This window comes from Myotis daubentonii, chromosome 6 (assembly GCF_963259705.1).
Source record: "Myotis daubentonii chromosome 6, mMyoDau2.1, whole genome shotgun sequence".
Taxonomy (NCBI): Eukaryota; Metazoa; Chordata; class Mammalia; order Chiroptera; family Vespertilionidae; genus Myotis; species Myotis daubentonii.
This window is the reverse complement of record NC_081845.1, coordinates 21,778,067-21,801,739: the sequence shown is the minus strand read 5'-3', so window position 1 is coordinate 21,801,739 and position 23,673 is coordinate 21,778,067. Positions and strand designations below refer to the sequence as shown.

The following is a 23,673-nucleotide window of genomic DNA, read 5'->3' as shown; positions in this document are numbered from 1 at the left end:
ATGGAGAAACAAAAAATTTCAAAGATTTTTGGAGACTATTATAAAATTAAGTATGATAGCATAGCATAAATACAACACACATATAACATCATTATAGATGGGAAATACAAGAACTATATTTGATGAATACTTTGTATATACCATGCACTGTGTGGGGTTTTCTAATATCTCATGTAATTCTCACGATCACATTGTGAGGTAGGAAGTAGAGATTCATGTTTAATTAACTTGTCAGAGGCCAGTCAACTAGTAAGTGATGAAACCAGAATTTAAAAATATATTCTAAAATTAATATTTGTTCACTGTAAAAAATTCAAATATAGAAAGCCACAAAGTGAAAAGCAAATATCTCTAACTTCTAGCACTCACATTTCACTTCCCATAAACATATTTTTTTTCTGAAATTTTCTATATATATGCAATCACATACCTTTATGTCTTTGTCTGGTTATTTCTTGTTTGGTTTTTAGACCCTAATGGGATTACACTATATATTTTGATACTTCCTTTTACTTAGCAGTATCTCTTGGGAAATAATGTACTTCATTATGTATAGATCTATCTTATTCTTTTATGATTGTGTGGTAGTCCATTATCTGAATGTAAACATAATTTAATCAGCACCCGTTAATTTCAAGTTTTATGCCAATACATACTTTCTCTCTATATTAGTTTGCTTAGGCTGCCATAACAAAATTCCAAAGACTAGGTGGCTTTAAACTACAGAAATTTATTTCTCATGTTTGGAGGCTGGGAAGTCCAAGCTCAAGGTGCCAGTAAGATAGGTTTCATTTTGAGGTCTCTTCTCTTGGCTTGTAGATGGTTGGGGCTTCAATATATTAATTTGGGAGATATAACATTCAGTCCATAACAATCTCCAAGATTGCCTATTAACAAACTTTTAAAATATTGTCAATCTGATAAGTGGAAAATACATGTCCTTTTCATTTATTTGATTATGAATGACTTTTAACATCTTTTTCTCTGTAATCTCTTTGCTATGAACTTTTTGTTCATGTACTTTGTCCATTTTCACTGATGGTTTTTTTGTATTAAGGGTATTAGCCCTTTGACATAAATGCTGCAAATATTTTCTCCACTGTTTTGGTAATTTAGTGTTTACTTTTCTTAGCTCATCGGAGTGTTGCTTCTAATTCTTTTCTCTATTAATTTTTATATCACTTCTCTCGGATGGGAGAATGGGTCACATAAAATGGAATTGAAGTGTGCATGCATTTTACTGCACAGTCTGTTTTGCCTGTTATTCTGAGATGTGGAATGATAATCCTGTAAGATGTTTCCCATTTCTGCAATTTTCATTCTCCATAAAACATGTTGGTCCATGCAGTCTCTGTACCTTGCATAGGACTGGCAGAAATCCAGATATACTCACACCTTTGAGGTAGGTGTTGTTCATTAAAGAGCATGTGACCAATAAAACTATTGGGAAAGTTCTCTGAACCATTTCTCTGCAGTATGAAACAGCAAAGCCATGCCTACTTTATATGCTTTTGAACTGTATGTACTTCTAATGCCACGAGTTACCAGATTTTGACATGCAGGTTAACCTTAAAAAGAATTGAAATTTTTATTGATTTCAGAGGGAGAGAGAGAGAAACATCAATGTTGAGAGAGAATCATTGATTGGTTATCTACTGATTGAGCCCGCAACCCGGGCATATGCCCTGACCAGAAATCGAACTTTGACCTCCTGGTTCTTAGGTCAATGTACAACCACTGAGCCACTGAGGCTGGGCAAAAATAATTCAAATTTTTACTTAAAAGCAGCTTGCACCTATAAAGATGTAAGCAATTGCATGTAAAAGAATAACAAGCAAGATCTAGTCTTGATATTATATATATTCCTAATTATAACACACAAATAATAAAGGCTTTGAAAAAGTCTGCTTCAGGTAATGAGTTGTCAGCAAGTGGTGAAACAATGAGTTGCTACTCCAATTAAGGAGAAAAAAATTCACATATGAAATAATTGCATCAATAAAAAAATATATATGTGCTAACTGTATAGAACTGAGTATAATTTTCACCTGCTTACTATAAATTATTATATGCTGGACACATTTTCTCCTTTATTTTTTTTATAATAGATTGAGTTGATTTGTATTTCCATCTTATAAATTTTAAAGAACAATGGAGTTTCAGTAAGGTTAAGCGATTTGCCTCAGGTCACACAGCTTGTGAGCACCAGAGGTTGGATTCCAAACCAAGTCTTTGGTTTCAAGCTACCACATAGTACTGCCTCCTGAAAGAAGTTCAGAGAAGCAAGGCAAATGTGAGCCAAAATAATCAGAGAGAGCATCCAGTGAAAACAAAACCTGGGCTTTCAAGAATGAGTAGGATTTTAATAAGCAAAGTTGAATAAGAGGATTATTGGGTGGAGAAACTGTGAAAGAAATCATGGAGGTCAGACTGAACATGGTGTATAAAGGGAAGGGATTCCCGTGACTGAGAATTCATGCATATGGGACTGTGTAGGTTACACACAGCCAGTGGCAGGGAGCCCCAAGTCTCAGGAAAAAAAGTGTGAACTTGATCAACTACAGGATGGGTGGCGTGAAGCCATTGAATATTACCAGTCAGATTAACAAGGTAAAAAGTTCTGATTTGGGGAAGTTGTCTGTTTGGAATACAGAGTATTGTCCAGAAGCATTGTCCAAATGGAGCATCTAAACACCCACGAAGATTAGCAGGTGGCTCTTAGTATGTATGATTCAGGTAGGATGAATAGGAGGTGTGGACTAGTTGATTGCTATGACTGGAGACTAACCTGAGGACATTTTGAAGATGAAAAATATGAAACAGAATGAGTCATATTACTTTGGCATGTTTTAAATAGTCTGCTTTCTCAAGAAAAAAAATTCAGTTTTCAAACACATTATAGAACTTAGCTATTTATTGGGAACTCTTTTTTATATTATTTTCAGAAGTCTGAAATAACAAAGCTTCTAACTTAATCCAAATTTGGGTACTTATCTCAGTTTTCATTATTTGTCTAAAGAGAGGAAAGAAACAAAAGGTGACTGAAGAACATAATTGTCGGTCATTACTATCAGCACCAAACCCATTTTTATTTCACCTGAGTGTTGTTTGGGTTTATTTCAAACAAATCCTTTTGTCCAGAGGTTTACATGTTTCAAGAGCTGCAACTTCATTTTCAGCTTTGCCCTTAACATTGTGTTTTCTTCACCCTTAATTTGTCTTCTCTTATGGTAGAGAAATGGCAGCCCCAACTCTCACATCCAGGGGCCAGGAGAGGACAGCTCTCCCATGAGCCACCACATAAAAGTCCTGTGATTGGACCAATTTAAGTTCATGTCAAGATGGAATCACATAGATGGGTTTAGGCCAATCAAGAGAAGGGGGAATCATTCTTAGTCGAATGGTATGACTAAGAAATTCAGGGTCCTGGTAGGAAGGCTTTCTGGGAAATTGATGCTGAGAGGCGACCAGAAAGTGCCATTCTCTGGCTTGAGCTTTTCTACTGCTCTAGAATATAAACTATATGACTGTCAGATTCATGGTAGATGCGTTTTTGTTTCCTCCCTTGGCACCTAACAAAGAACACATTGTAGGTAGATATATAGGTGTTACTATTTGTTTTGTTTTTTTGTTTGTTAGTTGAGTGCATGAATGAATGACATTTACTGAGAGAGAAGATTTTCAGATCAAAATGATAAGGAGAGTTTATATTTAGAATTGTACACACACATAAGAAGTGTCAATGTAGCTAAATTTCTTTTGGAGAAAGGGTCATATTTCAGGAAAAGATCTCTAGAGAAAATACATCTCAGTCTTATACATACAAATTTGAAAATCAAATCTGAAATAACTTGACATGGCACACATAAATATACTATATTTCATGCTTGGCAATAAAAGATTTGATCATGGCAATATTCTTTGTCTCAATGTAACATTCACACTTTAAGCTTAGATTTTTAAACGACTGGAACTTGTGAATGGATTACTTGTATAGACATGTTTGTTATCTATATGCACACAGTATTACAAAAATGTATTAATAAATCCAGAATCCAACTTGTAATAATAATATTTGCAGATATATTTCTTGGGAATATGTAAATGCATAAATGAGTGAGTGAGTGAGTGAGTGAATGAATGAAATGGAGCAAGATTGAAACCCAAGAAAATGTGATTTAAAAATGCTTTTTCATGAAGTTACTTGTCTCAGGTTGGGTTCCCAGATACAGTCCCTCAAGACAAAGATTTATGTATAAATGATTGATTGAGGAAGTGCCAGGAGAAAACACTTGTGGGGAGGGAAAGGCCAGGGAAGGGAAGAATGTAGAGCAAGGGTGTGATCTCATTGTCTTAGTCTGTTCAGGCTGCTAAAACTGAAGTAGGACAGACTTGGTGGCTTATAAACAACAGAAATGGATTTCTCAGAGTTCTGGAGACTGGGGTCCAAGATCAAGTCCCCTGCAGATTTGGTGTCAAGTGAGGACTGCTTCTTCATCGATGGCTGTCTTCTCACCGGGTCTTCACCTGGTAGAAGGGGCGAGGGAGCTCTCTGGACTCTCTTTTGTAAGGATTCTAACCCTGCTTCTAAGGGATCTGCCTTCATGCCCTACCACTGGCTTCATCTTCTAATACCATCACCTTGAGGGTTAGAATTTCAATATACATCTTTTGGTGGTGGACACAAATATTCAGTCCATAGCACCGATGGAGAACATAAAATATGTTTAGAATTTGCCTCCTCTGACACAGGATCACTGGACATTCATACTCCCTTACCTTTCCTCTTCCCCAGAGGAATATACATTTTCTAGTACTTCCTGCTCTCTGCGAGGTGAGCCCAAGACCAGGCCTCTGAGGAGAGTCAAGGTGCAAGTGATTAGAAATAAGGCACCCATAAATTAATGAATGAATAAATCTTATTCATTCATTCATTCATTCATTCATTTATGGATGATGGGTACACTGAAGTGATCTTGGTGGAGCACTGGCACTGCCCCACCTACGATCCTGTCAGTAAAGATTCGCCTGTGTCAGTGTGGTTAGGAGCACTGACCCCTGAGCCAGTGCCACCAGTGGTCAGGATCTGGCCTCTGACACTTGGGCAAGTTTCTTAACTTACATGTATTTAATTTTCTGCATCTATAAAATGTATAATAAGCCAGCTGCTCTTTGGATAACCTCTGTGGGAAATGGTTTACTGGCTCTTACTTGGATAGCAACCTGTGCCTCAGGTGACTGTGTAAAGCCTGATGCCAGGAACAAGAACAGACAGGAATAAAAGTGATGGGAATTTACAAAATTTCCAGCTCATTACAGAGTCCACCCATCACTTCTCTCCTTTTGTTTTAATTTTAAGTTATTGAATTGCAAGTTGTTTGTGGAGAGCTATGTTCCACTCATGTTTCAACAAGCAACATCTTAAATGGGTAGACCTGGAAAAATAAGTATAGGGAAATTGTTTGTAAGTCCTCTAATAACCTCCTGTTTTTCTCACGCTGAGCTTAGTGTATTTAAACAAGTCAAGAAAGGGATTTTCCCCTCTTTTTTGCTCCACAAAATAAAAACAAAAGCAAAATACTAGTACACCTGTATTTAGCTATAGATAATGAAACCTACTTAATCTCAATCATTTAAAGGGGAGCATGGATATTTGTGATAAGTTCATGTCACAAACAAATGGAGGGACAATTATGACCTACGTATAAAATGTACATATTTGGCACTGGCTGGTTTTGCTCAGTGATTAGAGCATTGGCCTGTGAACCCAACTAGCCTCATGTAGCTAGAGTAGATAGACATTCCTTCCTCTCTCACCAAAATAATTGAGTCATTTACTGAGAGCTGATTAGGAAGTATGTACAGATTTTTAAAGGCTTGCAATGGGAACAAAGTTCTCCCATTCCCTGGAAATTGTATCCTGCACCAAACAGGTTATGCCCAAGGAACAGAATGCAGAGCAAAAGAAAGAAAGACTGATGCATGGAGGCCTCAAGTGCAAATCCGGAGTTTTGAGGTCTCATATGCATGGTTGTGAAAGTATCTTCAATACCCCTTCAGAAGGGGCAGATTACAGGATTGATTCACAGTTGTGAGTACCTGGGTCAATTGTGAGGACCTGGTGAGTAAGTAGTTCAAGTTGTCTCCTAGGAAAAAGTGGGAGATTGAGTGACTGGAAGGGGTGAAAGAACTAAAAGAGCAGGGAAGCGGGATGGAAAGAGAATTTCAGGAGTGTAGCCCCGGGTGGGACAGTGACAGTGGGGTTGCTGAAGTGCAACGCAGGGTCGGTCTAAGGAATTGAGACAATCAAGAAGTGAATGAATTCGAATTTGATGACTTGGCTTATTGATGAAGGCTTCAGAGAAAGGGGAGTATTTGCTCACTTCCATTCAACAAACAGTCATTGAGCAGGGTTTGTGTCGCAGGCAGTGTGCTAGACACATTTGACCTGGATAAAGCGGGTAAGAGAAGAGGACGGGTCACAGGGAACAGTATACATATTGGAGCTTTTCACTTTCCAGGTTCAGCTTTATGGTCAATGTTAATTTCCACCTTGGTCATGGCCATTCTTAGCAGCTCTTCTTTTCTCTCCTTCTCTTTCATCTGTTTTGGTTCCTGGGCTGTTCCTTTACTATGCACCGAGGTTAATAGCTAACCCCCAGCGGCCACGCCATCCTCGCCTGGCATCTATTGCATACGAAGGTGGGTCTGTAAATCCCACTTATGTGCTCAAGAACACAGTGATGAGTAACATGCTTCAATACGTCATCAGGTGTTTGTGTCATTACCACCCACTTCATGCACTGCTTTATATTCATTGGTATTTATTTCTTCTGCAATCCTAGAGGCAGCCTAAAAAAAAAAATTGAAATGTGCATTTCAGCCCCAGAAAGACCAGTTTATCTATATTTAATACTTTATGTTGCCATACCCTTTTTGCCAATTTCTGTAAGTTTCATATTTTTTGAAAAGAAGCAGCCCTTGGCATTCGCACTTGATTGTGATAATAATGTGACATCTGCGAAGTGAGCAAAATAGGGCACCCTTTTGAAGTGCTGCTCCTTATAGCACGGGTTCATCGCAGCCTTATTTTTCTCAGAAATATTTTGAATACAAAAATGCACAGCTGCGCCATTGTTTCAAACACCACAGTGATGCAAAAGGGAAAGTCTGTTTCCCACGGACAGGTACTGAGTAGACAAGAAAGAATAGTGTTTAACACTTGCATGCAGCCAACGAGTAGGATGTGCTGGGGAGCACTTGCGTGCCACCCTCTCCTTCCTCAGAGAGTGCTCAACGTTACTTGAGCTGAAGAAGAATATCACCCCAGGGCCAGGACTGCTTCCAATGTTAGTGGAACTGGTTGAGGAAGCAGAAGGTAACTAGCAGCCATCATTTGGGGACTGGGAGTGATCCACTGGCATCCCCAGACTGTAAGCCTGGAAAAAAGCTCTGTGGGACTGTATGCTTCTTATTTAATTAAGGTTACTTGTGCCTTTACTTTTAATGGAACTTTTGAAAGAAACTCTTTTGTATGCAATCTGGTTGATTTAGTCCATTATGTTGGTACTTAGCGAAAGCTTCTTTTGCTCCCAAATATATTTACCATTTTTGCGTTTATATAAAACAAAATTAAATAGTTTGTCTTACACCTTTGAACTCTATATATGCAAGTTTAAATAACACTTAAGATAATTTATTATATAAGTGTAATTTAATTTATTTACTCTTCTATGCAGTTCTTTAGAGTTAAAAGAATTAGCACAATCTTATAAAGGGTGTTGAAGCTCTTATCTTGCACTGTCATTACATGTAAGGTTTGCTTTGTGTTTTTGCAGTTTTTTTACCTGGGGCTGAGATGAAAAAGTATTAATTTTGCAGCTATGGTGTATGTTAATTTTCAAGCATTCTATTATGATTGTTCAGTGAAATTCAAGCTGTCATTCAGAGTAATGAGAGAAAAGAGATGAAACCAGTTGTAACATAATAGGGACAGAATACTCTTTTCCTCTTTATTGGTGTTTATGGAACATTTCATCTATGTTTTCTCCATCTTTCATGAATAAGAGAAGTCTTTCTCTGAAAAAAAAAAGAAGAAGAAGAAGAAGAAGTTTATTTGAGGCATCTTTTTTCTTTTCTTTTTATTGAATTTACTTGGGGGGGGGGGACATTGGTTAACAAAATTATACAGGTTTCAGGTGCACAGTTCTACAACACATCATCTGTAGACTGTATTGTGTGTTCATTACCACAAGTCAAGTCTCCATACATTACCATTTATCCCCCCTATAACGTCCTCCACCCCCCCTTTCTCCCTGGAAATCACCACACTGTTATTCATGTTCATGAATTTTCTTTTTCTCTCTCTCTCTTTCCCTCCGCTTGCCCCCCCACCCCCCCAATAGCTGTCAGCCTGTCCTTTATGAGTCTGTCACTGTTTGTCTTGCTGGTTCATTTTGTTCTTTAGATACCACATATGAGCGAAATAATATGGTACTTGTCTTTCTCTCACTGGCTTATTTCACTTTGCATAATGCTCTCCAGGTCCACCCATGCTATTGCAAAGGGTAAGATGTCCTTTTTATGGCCAAGTAGTATTCCATTGTGCAAATGTACCATAGCTTTTTTTTATCCACTCATCTGCTGATGGGGGCTTGGGCTGCTTCCAAATCTTGGTTATTGTAAATAACACTGCAATGAACATAGGGATGCATATATTAATTTGAATTAGTGTTTCAAGTTTCTTAGGATAAATTCCCAGTAGTAGAATCGTTGGGTCATAAGGTGCTTCCATTTTTAATTTTTTGAGGTAACTCTGTACTGCTTTCCACAGTGGCTGCACCAATCTGCATTCCCACCAGCAGTGCACGAGGGTTCCCTTCTCTCCACATTCGCGCCAGTACTTGTTGTTGGTTGATTTATTGATGGTTGCCATTCTGACAGGTGTGAGGTAATATCTCATTGTGCTTTAAATTTGCATTTCTCTGATGATTAGTGACATTGAGCATCTTTTCATATGCCTATTGGCAATCTGTATGTCCTCTTTGGAGAAGTGCCCATTTAGGCTCCTCGCCCATTTTTTAAGCATCTTAATGTCAGGCACCACCCAGCCTCACATTTCTACATGCACTCTTAGCTCACTCTTGCTATGCCTCGATGAAGACTACTAGTTTCTGTGGCTGCCTTGGCAACAGCCAACTATTTTGTCCTAACAACTCCTTTCCAGGACCTACCTTGTAGAACTCAGTACGACCTACAGGTTCTTCCTGAACTTTTAAGATACTTAGCAAAAACCTCGCATGTGCCTAAATATCTTACTGTGTACATATTAGCGGGCCCTGTCCCCCTTGGAGTACTGAGGTGCCCAAATAAACCAAGTCTCACAAGAAAGCTTAAACTACATGTGGAAACTAAAATCCAATGGACATTCTGGGTTACCCTTTTGTGTAATCATTGTGTATTATGCAACCATGCTTGAATCATAACTGTCATTTCCAAGCAAAAAAAAAAAATTGTTTCTGCCTTCAGGGCACACAGTGTTTTAAAGACAAGTGCAGACAAAGCCATGCCAATGTCATTTCTCTGTATGTGATGTGAAAAGTGTGCATATGGTAAGTAAGGCATAACTCACTTGCAACACAAAATAAAGTTGGATTTAAAAACTCAAGTCCCTGACTGCCTATTCAGATCTTTACCTACTATGTACCATTTCCCTTTTCTGTTGCTTGGATTTTACTATTTTTTTAAAATGGTAAAACTCTGTAGAAAACTGTAGGAAAGCCTTAGGAAAAAATAGCTGAACACACTTCATCTTTGCATGCATGTCTGAAGCAGAGAACAAGCAAGAGTTTCAAAATGCATTACCTGCATTTGAGTAGTGGAGGCTACAAGCATAAATGCGGATGAGCCCTAACACAGGGAAATGTAGGAGCACATCAGGGATTCTGTGTCAGATAAACAGAAGGCTTAGAGAACCATGTGACTAATTGGAACACCAATGACGCAGCTAGGCTAAGTACAGGGTTCACGCACTTGCTCTGGATACAAGGCTCTTTGTGAGGTGAGGATATGCCTTGCTCTCTCTGAGCTCCTGGACTGAAGTGGGAGAGTGTTACGAAGGGCACTCACAGAAGGGAGGATGGAAGGAGCATGCTCTCACGGACCGTGCTTTCACCCTGAGGCCTGGCTTCCCTGCTTCTTCTATTTTCACTGGTTCCTACCTCCCCTCTTCTGATTTGAGAGGTATCACAGGAGCACATCACTACAATGCTTTCTTTTTCCTCTCTTCCGCATTCTAATGTTACTATTAGAGGAAATAGAATTTGTTTCTAAATCCTAAAATAAAAATATCCATTATTGAGCTTTACTTTGTGTCCAGCTCTATGCTCAGCAAGATAGATAAATAGATGAATGAGATATCATCTATCACCTCCAGTAGGGATTAGTGAAGATAACATTTTGAGGTGGGAGAGAGAGAGGCTAAAGAAGAGCCAGGAAAAAGTATGGCCTAGAAGAAGGAAAGCAAGTTTTGAAACATCTATTATGCAGAGTGGCAAGGGAAACAAAGGTGAGTTAAAGAAACAACAGATTAGTCAAGTCCTATGATTCTTGGATAAACGCTTATCTCCTCTGTACTGTTGTCATCATCATCATCATCATCATCATCATCATTATCATCTTCACAACAAATTATACCTGAACCATATAACCTTTACATGCTTGGAGAAAACCATTTCTTGAAAACTGATAATCATTTATGCTAGTTTGATGTTTTTGTGATGTGGTAGGCAGATTTATTTATTTATTTTTTGTTTTAATTAATAGACTTTATTTCTTAGAGCTTAGGTTTACAGAAAATAACACAGAAAGTACAAAGAGTTTCCATATACTTTTTATTATTTTATTTTACTATTATTTTTTCTTTATTGATTAAGGTATTACATATGTGTCCTTTTCCCCCCATTGCCCCCCACTCCCCCCATTCATGCCCTCACCCCCCTGTTGTTTGGGTCCATTGGTTGGGCTTATATGCGTGCATGCAAGTCCTTTGGTTGATCTCTCCCCCTTATCCCCACCCTCCCCTACCTTCCCTCTGAGGTTTGACAGTCTGATCGATGCTTCTCTGTCTCTAGATCTGTTTTTGTTCATCAGTTTATGTTGTTCATTAAATTCCATAAATGAGTGAGATCATGTGGTATTTATCTTTCTCTGACTGGCTTATTTCACTTAGCATAATGCTCTCCAGTTCCATCCATGCTGCTGCAAATGGTATATACTTTTTACTGTTGGTAGTATTACAGATTTAATTCATCCCATCCTCCCTCTGCTTTGTGCATGTGTAGGTTGAGCCAGTGATACAGAGAGGCCATGAGAGTCTGGTCCATCACATCCTGGTCTATCAGTGCAACAGCAACTTGAACGACAGTGTTCTGGACTACGGCCATGAGTGCTACCACCCTAACATGCCCGACGCCTTCCACACCTGCGAGACTGTGATTTTTGCCTGGGCCATTGGTGGAGAGGTGGGGCTCATGATTACTGAGATGTAACACACTTAAGTGATCATTGTTTCCGCTATGATTCCAATATGTACTTATAAGTAAAGCTTTATACACGATTCTTTTTTAAAATATATATTTTTATTGACTTCAGAGAGGAAGGGAGAGGGGGAGAGAGATAGAAACATCAATAATGAGAGAGAATCATTGATCGACTGTCTCCTGCACACTCCCTACTGGGGATCGAGCCCACAACCCCGGCATGTGCCCCTGACCAGAATCAAACCCGGGACTTGCAAGCTGATGCTCTATCCCCTGAGCACAACTGGCTAGAGTTCTATACACTATTTTTGATATGAGGGTGGCTTATTTTCCTTTCCAAGGAAAGTAATTTTTTTCTTAAGCCATTTTATTTTATCAACGATAGATTGTTGGAGTTTCAGTATGTTGAAATCTCTTTGAGAATAGTTGATTTTTGAGAAGAGTAGAACTTTCAGGGACTTTCACAGGGCACTTTCTCATGAAATTTTCCTAATTTAGGCTTTTTCCTATCCACCTCATGTTGGGTTGTCCCTCGGCACTCCGTTAGATCCTCGTTATGTGCTTCTGGAAGTTCATTATGACAATCCGACATATGAGGAAGGTGAGTTTATTTTTTATATATTCTACCTATGATTTTTACAAAGTTTTTTAACTTCTGTCTTAGAGTTGAAACAAAATAGCATCCATTGTTAGAAAGAATTAACTTATATGTTGTGATTCAAATTAGGGTACTTTTTAGAGTAAATGGGGGAACTTATGATAATTAAACGGGGACAGTAGTCATTACTAGTGATGAACAAGGCAGACGGGCCTTGTGGTCACTAATCTTAAAAAACCATTTTCATACTTACCAGGAAGTAGAAGAATAGACTTTCCCCCCTTTGTCATGTAAATTAGCTCCAAATAGAGGATGCTTGTGAAACATTTTCTATCTATACATATGTAAAACTACCATTCATCACACTAGAAAATAGTATTTTTTATGTGATAGGAAACCATAAATATATGCAAAAAGTAATTATACAGAAATACTGTGCGATAGGATATTAAAATGAAGAGCAGTAATTATTTACATTTGATTTCTGAATTCACTTATGTAATATTCCAAAACCAAAAATTGCAAGATAATAAAGTTTTCATTATACATTGATTCATGCAATTATTCAGCAAATACTGAACACCAACTATGTGCTGGGTCTGTGCTTAATGATATAATGTTTGTGAAAAACAGACACTGTTCCCATCTGTGGAAATTACAGTATAAAGAAAAATAATAAAATAATCATACCAATTAATAATAAATTATATATATGCTAATTGATCCAAAGGGTCAATTTAGTACTCATAGGTAGGAGTCACTATAGGAAGGAGTCAACTAATTTCAAAATTAATGGAACAGATTTATGAAGTTTGGGATTCATAATTTCCCTCCTTATAAGTATGTCACAGCAAGGAATGTGCATTATTCGTCTTTCATTCCACAATGCTTATTGTAGTGCTTTTTACATAATAAAGTCTCCATTAATATTGATTGAATAACTGTTGAACAACTGAAAGAATGATGACACACTATAAAGAAAGTTAGTAATTAATAGTTTTCTCCATCAGCATATGGCTTCTGGACCAAGCAATTTTCACCTTTATGTAAATATCACTGAACTGTACCTGAAAACAATATAAGACTTTTATTGAGTTCTTCTACATTTTAATGAATAACTTTAGGATTCTGTCTTCATGTTAGATAATTGTGGAATATGTCAGCTAGACAACGCAAACATTTCTCCTGTGGTATGCAGGCAATATGGCAACTTGACTTTCAATTTCCATTTGTGAAGCCGAATGTTGTCTTCCATCAATCTTTGCTTATATTCCTTTTCCTTGTGAGATTTTTAGGGAAAATGAAGGAACCACTTCAACTAAATATAGGGAATTACTTTTAAGAATGAAAACTCACTTTTATTTATTTGCTCTTGTTTTAGGCTTAATAGATAATTCGGGACTGAGGTTATTTCACACAACAGATACAAGGAAATATGATGCCGGGGTGATAGAGGCTGGCCTCTGGGTAAGCCTCTTCCACACGATCCCTCCCGGTATGCCCGAGTTCCAGTCCGAGGGTCACTGCACTCTGGAATGCCTGGAAGAGGTATGCTTCATCTTCATCTATGTGCTGCTCTTTACAGATTAATCAATGCTCTTAGAAAACTGGAAAATTCCATGCTTGTTCATTATTAATATTTTTCTTGTGATTCAAATTAGGGTACCTTTTAGAGTAAATGGGGGTAGTAGTAATAATTAAACGGGGACAGTAGTCATTACTAGTGATGAACAAGGCAGATGGGCCTTGTGGTCACTAATCTTGTGGTCATTTTCATACTTACCAGTAATATGATTGCTTTTTTACTTTGATTGCTTTTTTAAATCTTGAAGGCTACAGGAGTAGAATTCTAAAGACAAGAATGACTTTCAGCATGTTTTCCTTCCTAGCCCCACCTCCTTTGTTTATTTCATATTGGACACTTTACTTTATCCTTTAAAATTTCTTTTTCCATTTGTGTAGTTTTCATTTGTCAACTTTACCTTTCATCTCTATTTGTTTTTTTCATTATCCATTTTCAATTTTTTTCTCTTTTCTTTGCTTCATAGTTTTTCCCCCTTCTTTATCCAAAGAGCAAGAATAACTAACATAAAATACATATTAGACAAGATAAGTACATCTTTATATATAAAAGCCTAATATGCAGAGTGTCCCCTCAGGAGTTTGACTGACCGGGAGTTCGATTGCTCGCTATGATGTGCACTGACCACCAGGGGGCAGCGTGGAATGAAGGGAGGCCCTTGCCGGCAGCAGGCAGCCACTACGGACGCTACTCGTGCACAGATTTCATGCATTGGGCCTCTAGTGTATAAATATTTAACAATGGCTGCTTCCATGTATAGTTCTTTTCAATGAAAGTGCTTCAAGATGGATCGTATTCTTTATGAATTAAAAGCTGGCACAGTTGTAGGGAGTGTGGCAGGCTGGTAAAGTGGAAACATATTCTTCTGAGTTATTTTGACCAGAATTCAGATAGCCATGGCATCACTTACTAGCTGTAGGACCATGGGCAAGTCATTTAATGCCCCTCTCCCGCTTGGTTTTCTTATCTGTTAGTGTGGAATAATTTCTCCTTTTAAGAGTTTGAATTTGCAGGTTACTAACATACTGGGATATTTTTGCCAGGAGTCTTGACTTCCTCTTTACCTCCTAGAAGAAGGAAAAAGAAAGATAACATTTAAGAGTGATCTGGTAAATCTTCAGTTAGAATTAGTTCTTTTTTTTTTCTTAAATTAGAAGCCCGGTGCACAAAATTCGTGCACTGGGGGTGGGGGGGCCCTCAGCTTGGCCTGTGCCCTCTAGCAGTCCCGGCTGGTACAGACCTTAGCCGGCAGGCAGACATCCTCCGAGGGGTCCTTAGCACTACCGTGGAGATGAGTGCCACCGCCGCTGCACTCACCAGCCGTGAGACTGGCTTCTGGCTGAGCAACGCTCCCCCTGTGGGAACTCACCACCAGGGGGCAGCTCCTGCGTTGATCGTCTGCCCCCTGGTGGTCATTGCACATCATAGCGACCGGTCATTCTGCTGTTTGGTTGATTTGCATATTAGCCTTTTATTATATAGGATATTTTTTTATTGATTTTAGAGAGGGAAAGAGAAATAGAAACATCAATGGTGAGAGAGAATCACGGATGGGCTGCTTCTTGCCCATCCGTGATTCTCTCTCTGATCGAGCCCATAACCTGGACATGTGCCCTGACTGGGAATTGAACAGTGGCCTCCTAGTTCATTGGTTGACACTCAACCACTGAGCCATGCCAGCTGGGTAGCATTAGTGCTTTACTTTTCTTCCAGCAAATATTGTTTCCTAATGATAATACTGATAGGAATGTCATGAAAAATCCAAATTCAACATGTTTGGTGGCTCAAGCATTTGCTTAAATTGCTTTAGCTTTTCTTCTCAGTTGTCTCTCCAAGTCTCTTTGAATGAGAACTGCCTGAATACACACTTGTTTGGGCTAATCAAGTTTTCCACTCTCCCCACTCCTCACTCCCCACCCCGCAGGCTCTGGAAGCTGAAAAGCCAAGCGGGATCCACGTGTTTGCTGTTCTGCTCCACGCTCACCTGGCTGGCAGAGGCATCAGGCTCCGTCACTTTCGCAAAGGGGAAGAAATGAAATTACTTGCTTATGATGACAGTTTTGACTTCAATTTCCAGGAGTTTCAGTACCTAAAGGAAGAAAGAACCATCTTACCAGTATGAATGTTGTGTTTTTTTCCACTGAATGTTACAAAAGTCACGAGACATATATCTGCTGATAATCAGCAAGGTTTCTAGTGGTGAAATGAATTATGCACGGTATCCTTATTCCTAAAGCCACCCACCACGGGTGTTGCACAACCCAGATGGAATGTGTTTGATCTGTTTTCCAAAATCAAAACTCATTTTTCTTACTATTCCCAGAGGCGCTTCAAGTTGATTTTAAAAGAATATAAAAATCAGGTTCTGAGCATTAGCGTTGCTCTTTTCTTATTTGACTCCCCAGTTGAAACTTTTGGCTGCAATTAGGGTAAAGGGAAAATCAGGGGATTCCTTACCCCAAAGGATATTTTTTTAGAAGTTTCATTTTAGTAAACATCATCATAAGAATAATTCTTTCATTTGGCAAAGGTGTTTGGGACCTAGCTAATTATGCTGTGCTGTGTAATCTGCTTGCAACAATACTTGGGGTCATGGCAAGAGGAAGCAGAAGAGAATTTTATGCCCTACAATAATGAAGGCTTAAAAATTTTTTTTTGCAATCATTTTTTTCAAAACTTTTTATCCCGTGACTATCAAGATCGTCATACAATTTCCTACCCTTATTTCATTCTTGAAAGTACAGTTCTGATATACTATTTTTGAAATGAGAGATTTCTGCATGCAGAGCTTCCTTGCTACACCCTGAGGATAGAAAGAGGCAGTGTGAGAAACACTGATATTATCAAGATCCTACACATTGTTATTGTGTTGTTTTGTCTCAGGCTTTCCAACCAGTTTTATTGTGTTATCTCAGAGCCTCCCAACTGGTGTGCTGGGAGTAGGGTCTAAGTGTGTTGGGATACTGATCCCTGGTCCCCCTGAGGAGCAGGGCGCGGAGAGCAGGCCTGAGGGCGAGCACACAGAGCTAGCTGTGTTTGGTTCATAAGTAGCCTGTTCACCTTCCTGAGTGGGTGGCCTAAAAAATCATTCTTTTCCATGTGTGCTGAATTGTCCAAAAGATTGAAAAACACTGGAAAAGTGAATTACTATTAATTTGCCTCATAATTGTGTTGTAAGGAAATACATGACTAAAGACCTTTAAAGAAAATAATGTAAATGAAGAGATAATCACAATAGCTAGTAGCTATAGCTAACATTTATGAAGTGTTTAATCTCTCCTAAAAATTAAATGTGTGTTTTGTCACTTAATCCCCTTGCAACAGCTGTGAAAAACAAGTGCTATTTTTATTATTATTTTTTAGATGAGCACATTATACCCAATGACTCATTTCCTGACCTAAGGTCAGGCAGCTAGAACATGGGGGAGCCCTGCCTGAACCCAGCGCACCTTGCTTGTTTGCTTGCTTATTATTCTAGAATTTAATAATCAAGGGTCTTCTTTTGAATCAAATTACTTAATGCATCCCTTCATATAGCAAGTTAAACTGTTGGCCTACAAATGTATTAGATAAATGAAACAGCCTAAAACTGCAATCTGAAAGCTCATTCTTTTATGTTTTAGGGAGATAATCTAATTACCGAATGTCGGTACAACACTAAAGATAGAGACCGGATGACTTGGGTAAGAAATTTTTTATTATTAAAATTTACCTGTGGAGAGAGAGGGAGGAATAAACTTTGGTTTTAGAAGGAAAAGAGCTAAAAAACATTCCCATTGGGAAGCAAAATCCCTGAATGTCTTGAACATGAAACATCATAAAAGCAAAATCAGATCTGTTTTAGCATTTTATCAGAATAACTAATGATACTATGGTAATATTTGCATTGTAATTTATTGACTCTTTCATGAAAAGATACCCTTAGTCTCTTAATTTCTCCTCACCAAATATTATTAATAAAATACCTGTAGTTACTAATGACCATCTACATGAGTCTGGACTTAGATGAATCAAGACTTCAAAAGAAAGAATGAATTGCATGACCTTGGGGTTTCTGACACAAAGAGCAATTCCATCCCAACAGATTTACTGGGGAGTTCTGCTAAACATTAAATAATTAGATCATTCATGGTTTACTTATCTTTTCTGGGGAATCATCTCTCACCAACTCATTTTATGAAGTTAGCGTAATTTTAAACTTAAACCTAAGAATGGCAGTATGAGGTCAACAATATGCACCTGATGGAAATCTCTTTGACAAAGTATTGTCAGGTCCTGCATTATATAAAAATATAATGTTAGGACCAATTTGGGTTTTTCCAAGAAATATCAAATTGTTTTAAATTAGAAAATATATTAGTGCCATTCTTCAATTAAGATATTGAAGGAACAAATGCCTCAGCTTAAAATTTAAGTCAGCCATGGGGGAGAGAGGAACATTTAGCAAACCAAGAGTAAGAGAGAATTTTCTTAAGATAAAAATTGGTTATGAAAAATCTATAGCAAATATCAAACTAAATGAAGTATTAGATGAAGTATTTGTTGAAAATCAGGAAGACAAGGATATTCATTATCACTGTTTCTATTCAAAATTGCACTGAGAAAGAAGAAAATGAGAGACAAGGCTAGAAAAGAAGCTAAGAGGCAAAAAACACTTTATTCACAAATACGTAATTTTCTACATCAAAAATCTCAAACTTGGTAATATCTAAAATTAATTATACTTTAGTATATAAGAAAATATGATTAAAAACTCTTAAGTTCTATAGAAATAAAATCTAACATTAGCTATGTTTGATCTCTATGGAAAATTATAAATCTGTGTTGCAAGACATTAAAGAAACACCTAAAGAAATTAAGAGGTACTGTGTTCATGGATAGAAAAACTTAGTAAAATAAAAATAATTCTTTCCCATCCTCGGTGGCTCCGTGGTTGATTGTCAACCTATGAACAAGGAGGTCACAATTCAGTTCCTGGTCAGGGCACATGCCTGGGTTGTGGGCTCCACCCTGATCGGGTGGAGGGGGCATGCAGGAGGCAGCCAAACAATGGTTCTCCCTTATCTCTTTTCATTGATGTTTCTCTCTCTCTCTCTCCCTCTCCCTTCCTCTTTGAAATCAATAAAAATCTTTTTTTAAAGAAAATATCCCTTTAAAAAATAAAAATAATTCTTCTATTTATTTATTTTATTTTTTTAAATATATTTTATTGATTTTTTACAGAGAGGAAGGGAGAGAGATAGAGAGTTAGAAACATTGATGAGAGAGAAACATCTATCAGCTGCCTCCTGCACATCTCCTACTGGGGATGTGCCTGAAACCCAGGTACATGCCCCCGACCGGAATCGAACCTGGGACCTTTCAGTCCGCAGGCCGACGCTCTATCCACTGAGCCAAACTGGTTTTGGCAATTTTTCTATTTAAATTTGTCTATAAATTTGATATAATTTCAGTAAAAAGTTCAGAGAGATTTTGATTTGGGATTTTGGTATTAAGAAATCTTCACCTAGCCATAACAGCAAAGTTATTCTCCTAGTTTAATTTTCTAAATATTTTACAGTTTTAGCTTTTACATGAAGAAAGTTGATTCTAAAATCTACATAGAATAGCAAAGTGTTAATAATAGGCAGGACAGTACTAAAAAGATCAAGATGAGAAACAAACTACTGGAGGTGAAGGCTTATTTTATTTTATTTATTTATTTATTACTTTTAATTTCTTTATTGATTAAGATATTACATATGTGTCCTTATCCTCCCATTACTACCCCACTCATGCCCTCACCCCCCTGTTGTCTGTGTCCATTGGTTAAGCTTATATTCATGCATACAAGTCTTTTGGTTGATTTCTCCTCCTTACCTCCACCCTCCCCTACCTTCCCTCAGTCAGAGAAAGGTAAATATCACATGATCTCACTCATTTGTAGAACATAATGAACAACATAAACTGATGAACAAAAACAGATCCAGAGACAGAGAATCATCGATCAGAACATCAAAACTCTGAAGGCTTATTTTAAAGCTATGGTGATTCGTGGTGTGTTTTGGGTCCAGAGTTAGAAGAGTGGAACAGAGTAGGGATCCTGTAAACAAACCTACAATCCTTTATATGGAAACTTGGTTTAAGATAGACATGGTATTTCGATAAGTAAAAAAGGATGGACTTTTCATTAAAGAATACTGACACAATTAGGTATCCAAATGAAAAAAATAGAATTATGTCTTTGTCTTGCACAATATACAGAAAATCAATTCTAGATAGATTAAAAATATTTAAATGTGAAGAGAAAAATTTAAAAACCTTTAGGAGAAAAATATATAAATATATCATTATGACTTGGTGTAGGTAAGAGCTCTGTAACAAAACATAAAAAGCACAAACTATGAATTAAAACATTGATTAATTTGACTGCATTAAAGCTTTTGGTTATAAAAAAAACATGGTTAGGTAGGTGAAAAGAAGTTTTAAACAAAAAAAAATATTTGCAATACATAGATTAAAACAGCGTTACTACCCAGCATTTGAAAGAAATTTCATTAATCTGTAACATAAAACAAATATACAATAGAAAAAGAACAAAAAATAAAAGCCCGCCGAAGCCGGTTTGGCTCAGTGGATAGAGCATCAGCCTGCGGACTGAAAGGTCCCAGGTTCGATTCCGGTCAAGGGCATGTACCTGGGTTGCGGGCACATCCCCAGTGGGAGATGTGCAGGAGGCAGCTGATTGATGTTTCTCTCTCATCAATGTTTCTAACTCTCTATCTCTCTCCCTTCCTCTCTGTAAAAAATCAATAAAATATATTTTTAAAAAAATAAATAAAAAATAAAATAAAAGCCAAAACATAATAAACATATGAAAGGATCCTCTATTTCATTTGAAACCAAGGTCATGCAAATGTAAACCAGAATGAGAAATTTTATACTTACCAGTTTGGCAATATTTAAAATTGTAATTCCAATGTACTGAAATTGGACCCCTCATATGCTGATGAATATAAATTTATAAAACCACTTTGGGGAAAACATGGCATTCTCTCATAAAGTTGAAGATTGATATATGCTTTAACCAGTTCCATTCCTATGTGGACTTAACCTTGAGGTTACTTTTGTGGGAAGTGTTCCAGGAGAGGAATATATAAAATATTCCTAGTAACATGCAACAACCCAGGAACAAAAACTGGGGAACAGCTTAATTATTTACCAAAAGGAAAACAAATAATATATTATAATATGTTCATATAATATATGAATAGTATATAGTTATGAAAATTAATGAACTAAAGCCATTCTGAAGGACATAATGTTGCTTGAAAAGAGCAAACTTACACCAGACTATCATGTATCTAAAGTTCAAGAACATACAAAAGTAAACATTATATTGTTTGGGATACATACATCAGTGAACTGAATGTAAAGTGTGATGAAAAGCAATAAAATAACAAACAAAATATCAAGATGATCATCATCTTTGTTTAGTGTGGGGAAGAGGAGAATTGAAGATTAGCATACAGAAGGTATGCCTTGTATATAATTTTGTTTTCATAATGTATTTTACTAAGTATATAATAAATTATTATTTTAGTGTATATTTTGGTGCTCTGGTTGGATACTCTCCCTTTTCAATGCCAATACAGCTACACCTCAGCCACTGAAAATATCAGATGATAAGAGCTCACAACTATATCCCTCATTGGGCCTTGCTCTTGGTGTCAGGGAATGCCTCCCTTAAAGTTACACTCCCTCTAGTGGGGCGGCCAGCAGTGACTGGTTGATGTGAGGTTACAAAGGCCCAGCTTTCTTCCTACAATTTGGTAAAACTCTGAATAGCCCCCTCAGCTCAAGAATAATTTAAATATGATATTTACTGAGGCATTAGTTGCAGCCTCATTTGTAGAATGGCTTCTCCCTTTACTCAATCCTGCCTTGCTCATCAAGTAAGACATTATATTTTTGCAATTTGTAAAGTCATTGTATATAGTCACCACATTAATTTATAAATAGTCACTTAGATTATTTTTCAGCTTTCAGATTTATTACATTTTAACACTGGAAGGAACTGTATGATCTTGGTGGTTTCTGTGCTCTAAGTGTCAATTAGTCGAACATACTTTTCTAAATAAAACATCTCCATTTGCAGGGAGGACTAAGCACCAGGAATGAAATGTGTCTCTCATACCTTCTTTATTACCCAAGAATTAATCTTGCTCGATGTGCAAGTATCCCAGACATTATGGAGCAACTTCAGTTCATTGGTGTTAAGGAGATCTATAAGCCAGTCACGTAAGTAATAAATGAAGCTCATGGTCAGGACAATATAATTCAGAACAGGATGACATTATTTTCATACTGGATATATCACCATGTTATGGAATTCCTTTACGTGTTGTTCTATTTGAGTATTTTCAACTGGGAAGGCCAGGTGAGCTTCTTGGTTGGTTTGTGCAGGGTCCCCAGGTCTACCCCCAGGTTCAGAGATATTTATAGTTGTACTCATGGCTAATATTAATTACAGTGAAATCATATAAAGGAACATTAACAAAAGGAAAAAGGCATATGGGGCAAAGTCAACAGGAAAACAGGTGCAAGTTCCCAAGAAACCCTTTCCGGTGGAGTCACACAGAATGTGCTTAATTCTACCAGCATCAAATTATGGCAACACGGCCCGTGGACTGAAGGGTCCTGGGTTCTATTCTGGTCAAGAGCACGTACCTTGGTTGCAGATTCCCTGGCCCTGGTCAGGGTACATGCAGGAGGCAAACCTTTCGATGTGTCTCTCTCACATCGATGTTTCTCTCCGTCTCTCTCTCTCCCTTCCACTCTCTCTAAAAAATCAATGGAAAAATATCCTCAGGTGAGGATTAACAAAAAAATTATGACAACATGTATGCTCACTAGAGACTGGGCACTCAGAGTTTTTATTGGGGTTAGTCTCCTTAGCAAATTACCTAAATTCCAGACTCCCGGGAGGAAAACGGTGTTCAATATAAACTACACCATTTGAACAAACAGTCTAGGTCCGTTCGGGTGGCTTATCAACTCCAGAAATTTATTTCTCACAGCCCAGGAGGCTGGGAAGTCCAAGACCAAAGCCAGGGCAGAGTCAGTGTCTGGTGAAGCCCCACTTCCTCATGGACAGTCATCCTGTCGCAGTAACCTCATGGGGCAGAAGGAGCAAGAGGGCTTTCTCGGGCTGCTTTTGTAGGGGCACTAATCCCATAAATGAGGGCAGAGACTCCAAAGGCCTCATCTCCTAATAACATCACCTTGGGTGTTAGGATTTCAACATAATGGATTTTGGGTGGACACACACATTCAATCTCTATGGCTGGAAGTGACCTTTGAGCAGAAACCTAAGTGATGAGAAGCCAGCCATGCAAACATATCCAAGTATACTCTATGCAAAGAGAAGAGTCAGGTAATGACCTTATGGTGGGTATGAGGCTAACATGTTCAAAGAGCAACAAGAAGGTGGGTTTGGCTGGAGCAGATGAAATATGGTAGGGAATGAGTGAGGAGGTCTGACAGCAAGTGGGACCAGATCATGTAGGACTTTATAGGCAGCATAAGAACTTAGGGTTTTAAGTGCAAAAAGAAGCCATTGCAATGTGTTTTTTAAGAGTCAATTTGGCTACTGTGTTGAGAAAAGATTGGAAAGAATAATACCAATCTGGGGACTATTGTGGTTGCTCAGGTGAGAGGTAAGGGTACCTTGGACCAAGGTGGTGGCAGTAGAGTTAGTGAGGCATGGTTACCTTCAGGTTACCTTTTGAAGGTAGCACTCGCTGGAATTGCTTGATTGCATCACAAGGAATTGGTTAGAGAAGAAGACGAGTGAAGGAAACATGACGATGTGTGAATGGTCTATTGGTATAGGTGCAGGGAAACTTGTTTGAAGAAAAAATCGAAAATTCTGTTTTGGATATATTAAGGTAGATGTAGAAAAAATAATGGAG

General features: G+C 37.8%; 1 protein-coding gene across 1 annotated transcript in view; it reads left to right on the top strand.

Annotated features, from left to right (window-relative positions):
• The window catches only part of MOXD1 (monooxygenase DBH like 1), a 77,380-nt gene that overhangs the window by 43,170 nt on the left and 10,537 nt on the right, over positions 1–23,673 (top strand). The window contains exons 5-10 of the mRNA XM_059700357.1: positions 11,343–11,522; positions 12,039–12,141; positions 13,520–13,686; positions 15,645–15,836; positions 17,344–17,403; positions 21,858–22,000. Coding sequence (XP_059556340.1) covers positions 11,343–11,522; positions 12,039–12,141; positions 13,520–13,686; positions 15,645–15,836; positions 17,344–17,403; positions 21,858–22,000 — 845 coding nt within the window. The remainder of the gene's footprint in view (positions 1–11,342; positions 11,523–12,038; positions 12,142–13,519; positions 13,687–15,644; positions 15,837–17,343; positions 17,404–21,857; positions 22,001–23,673) is intronic.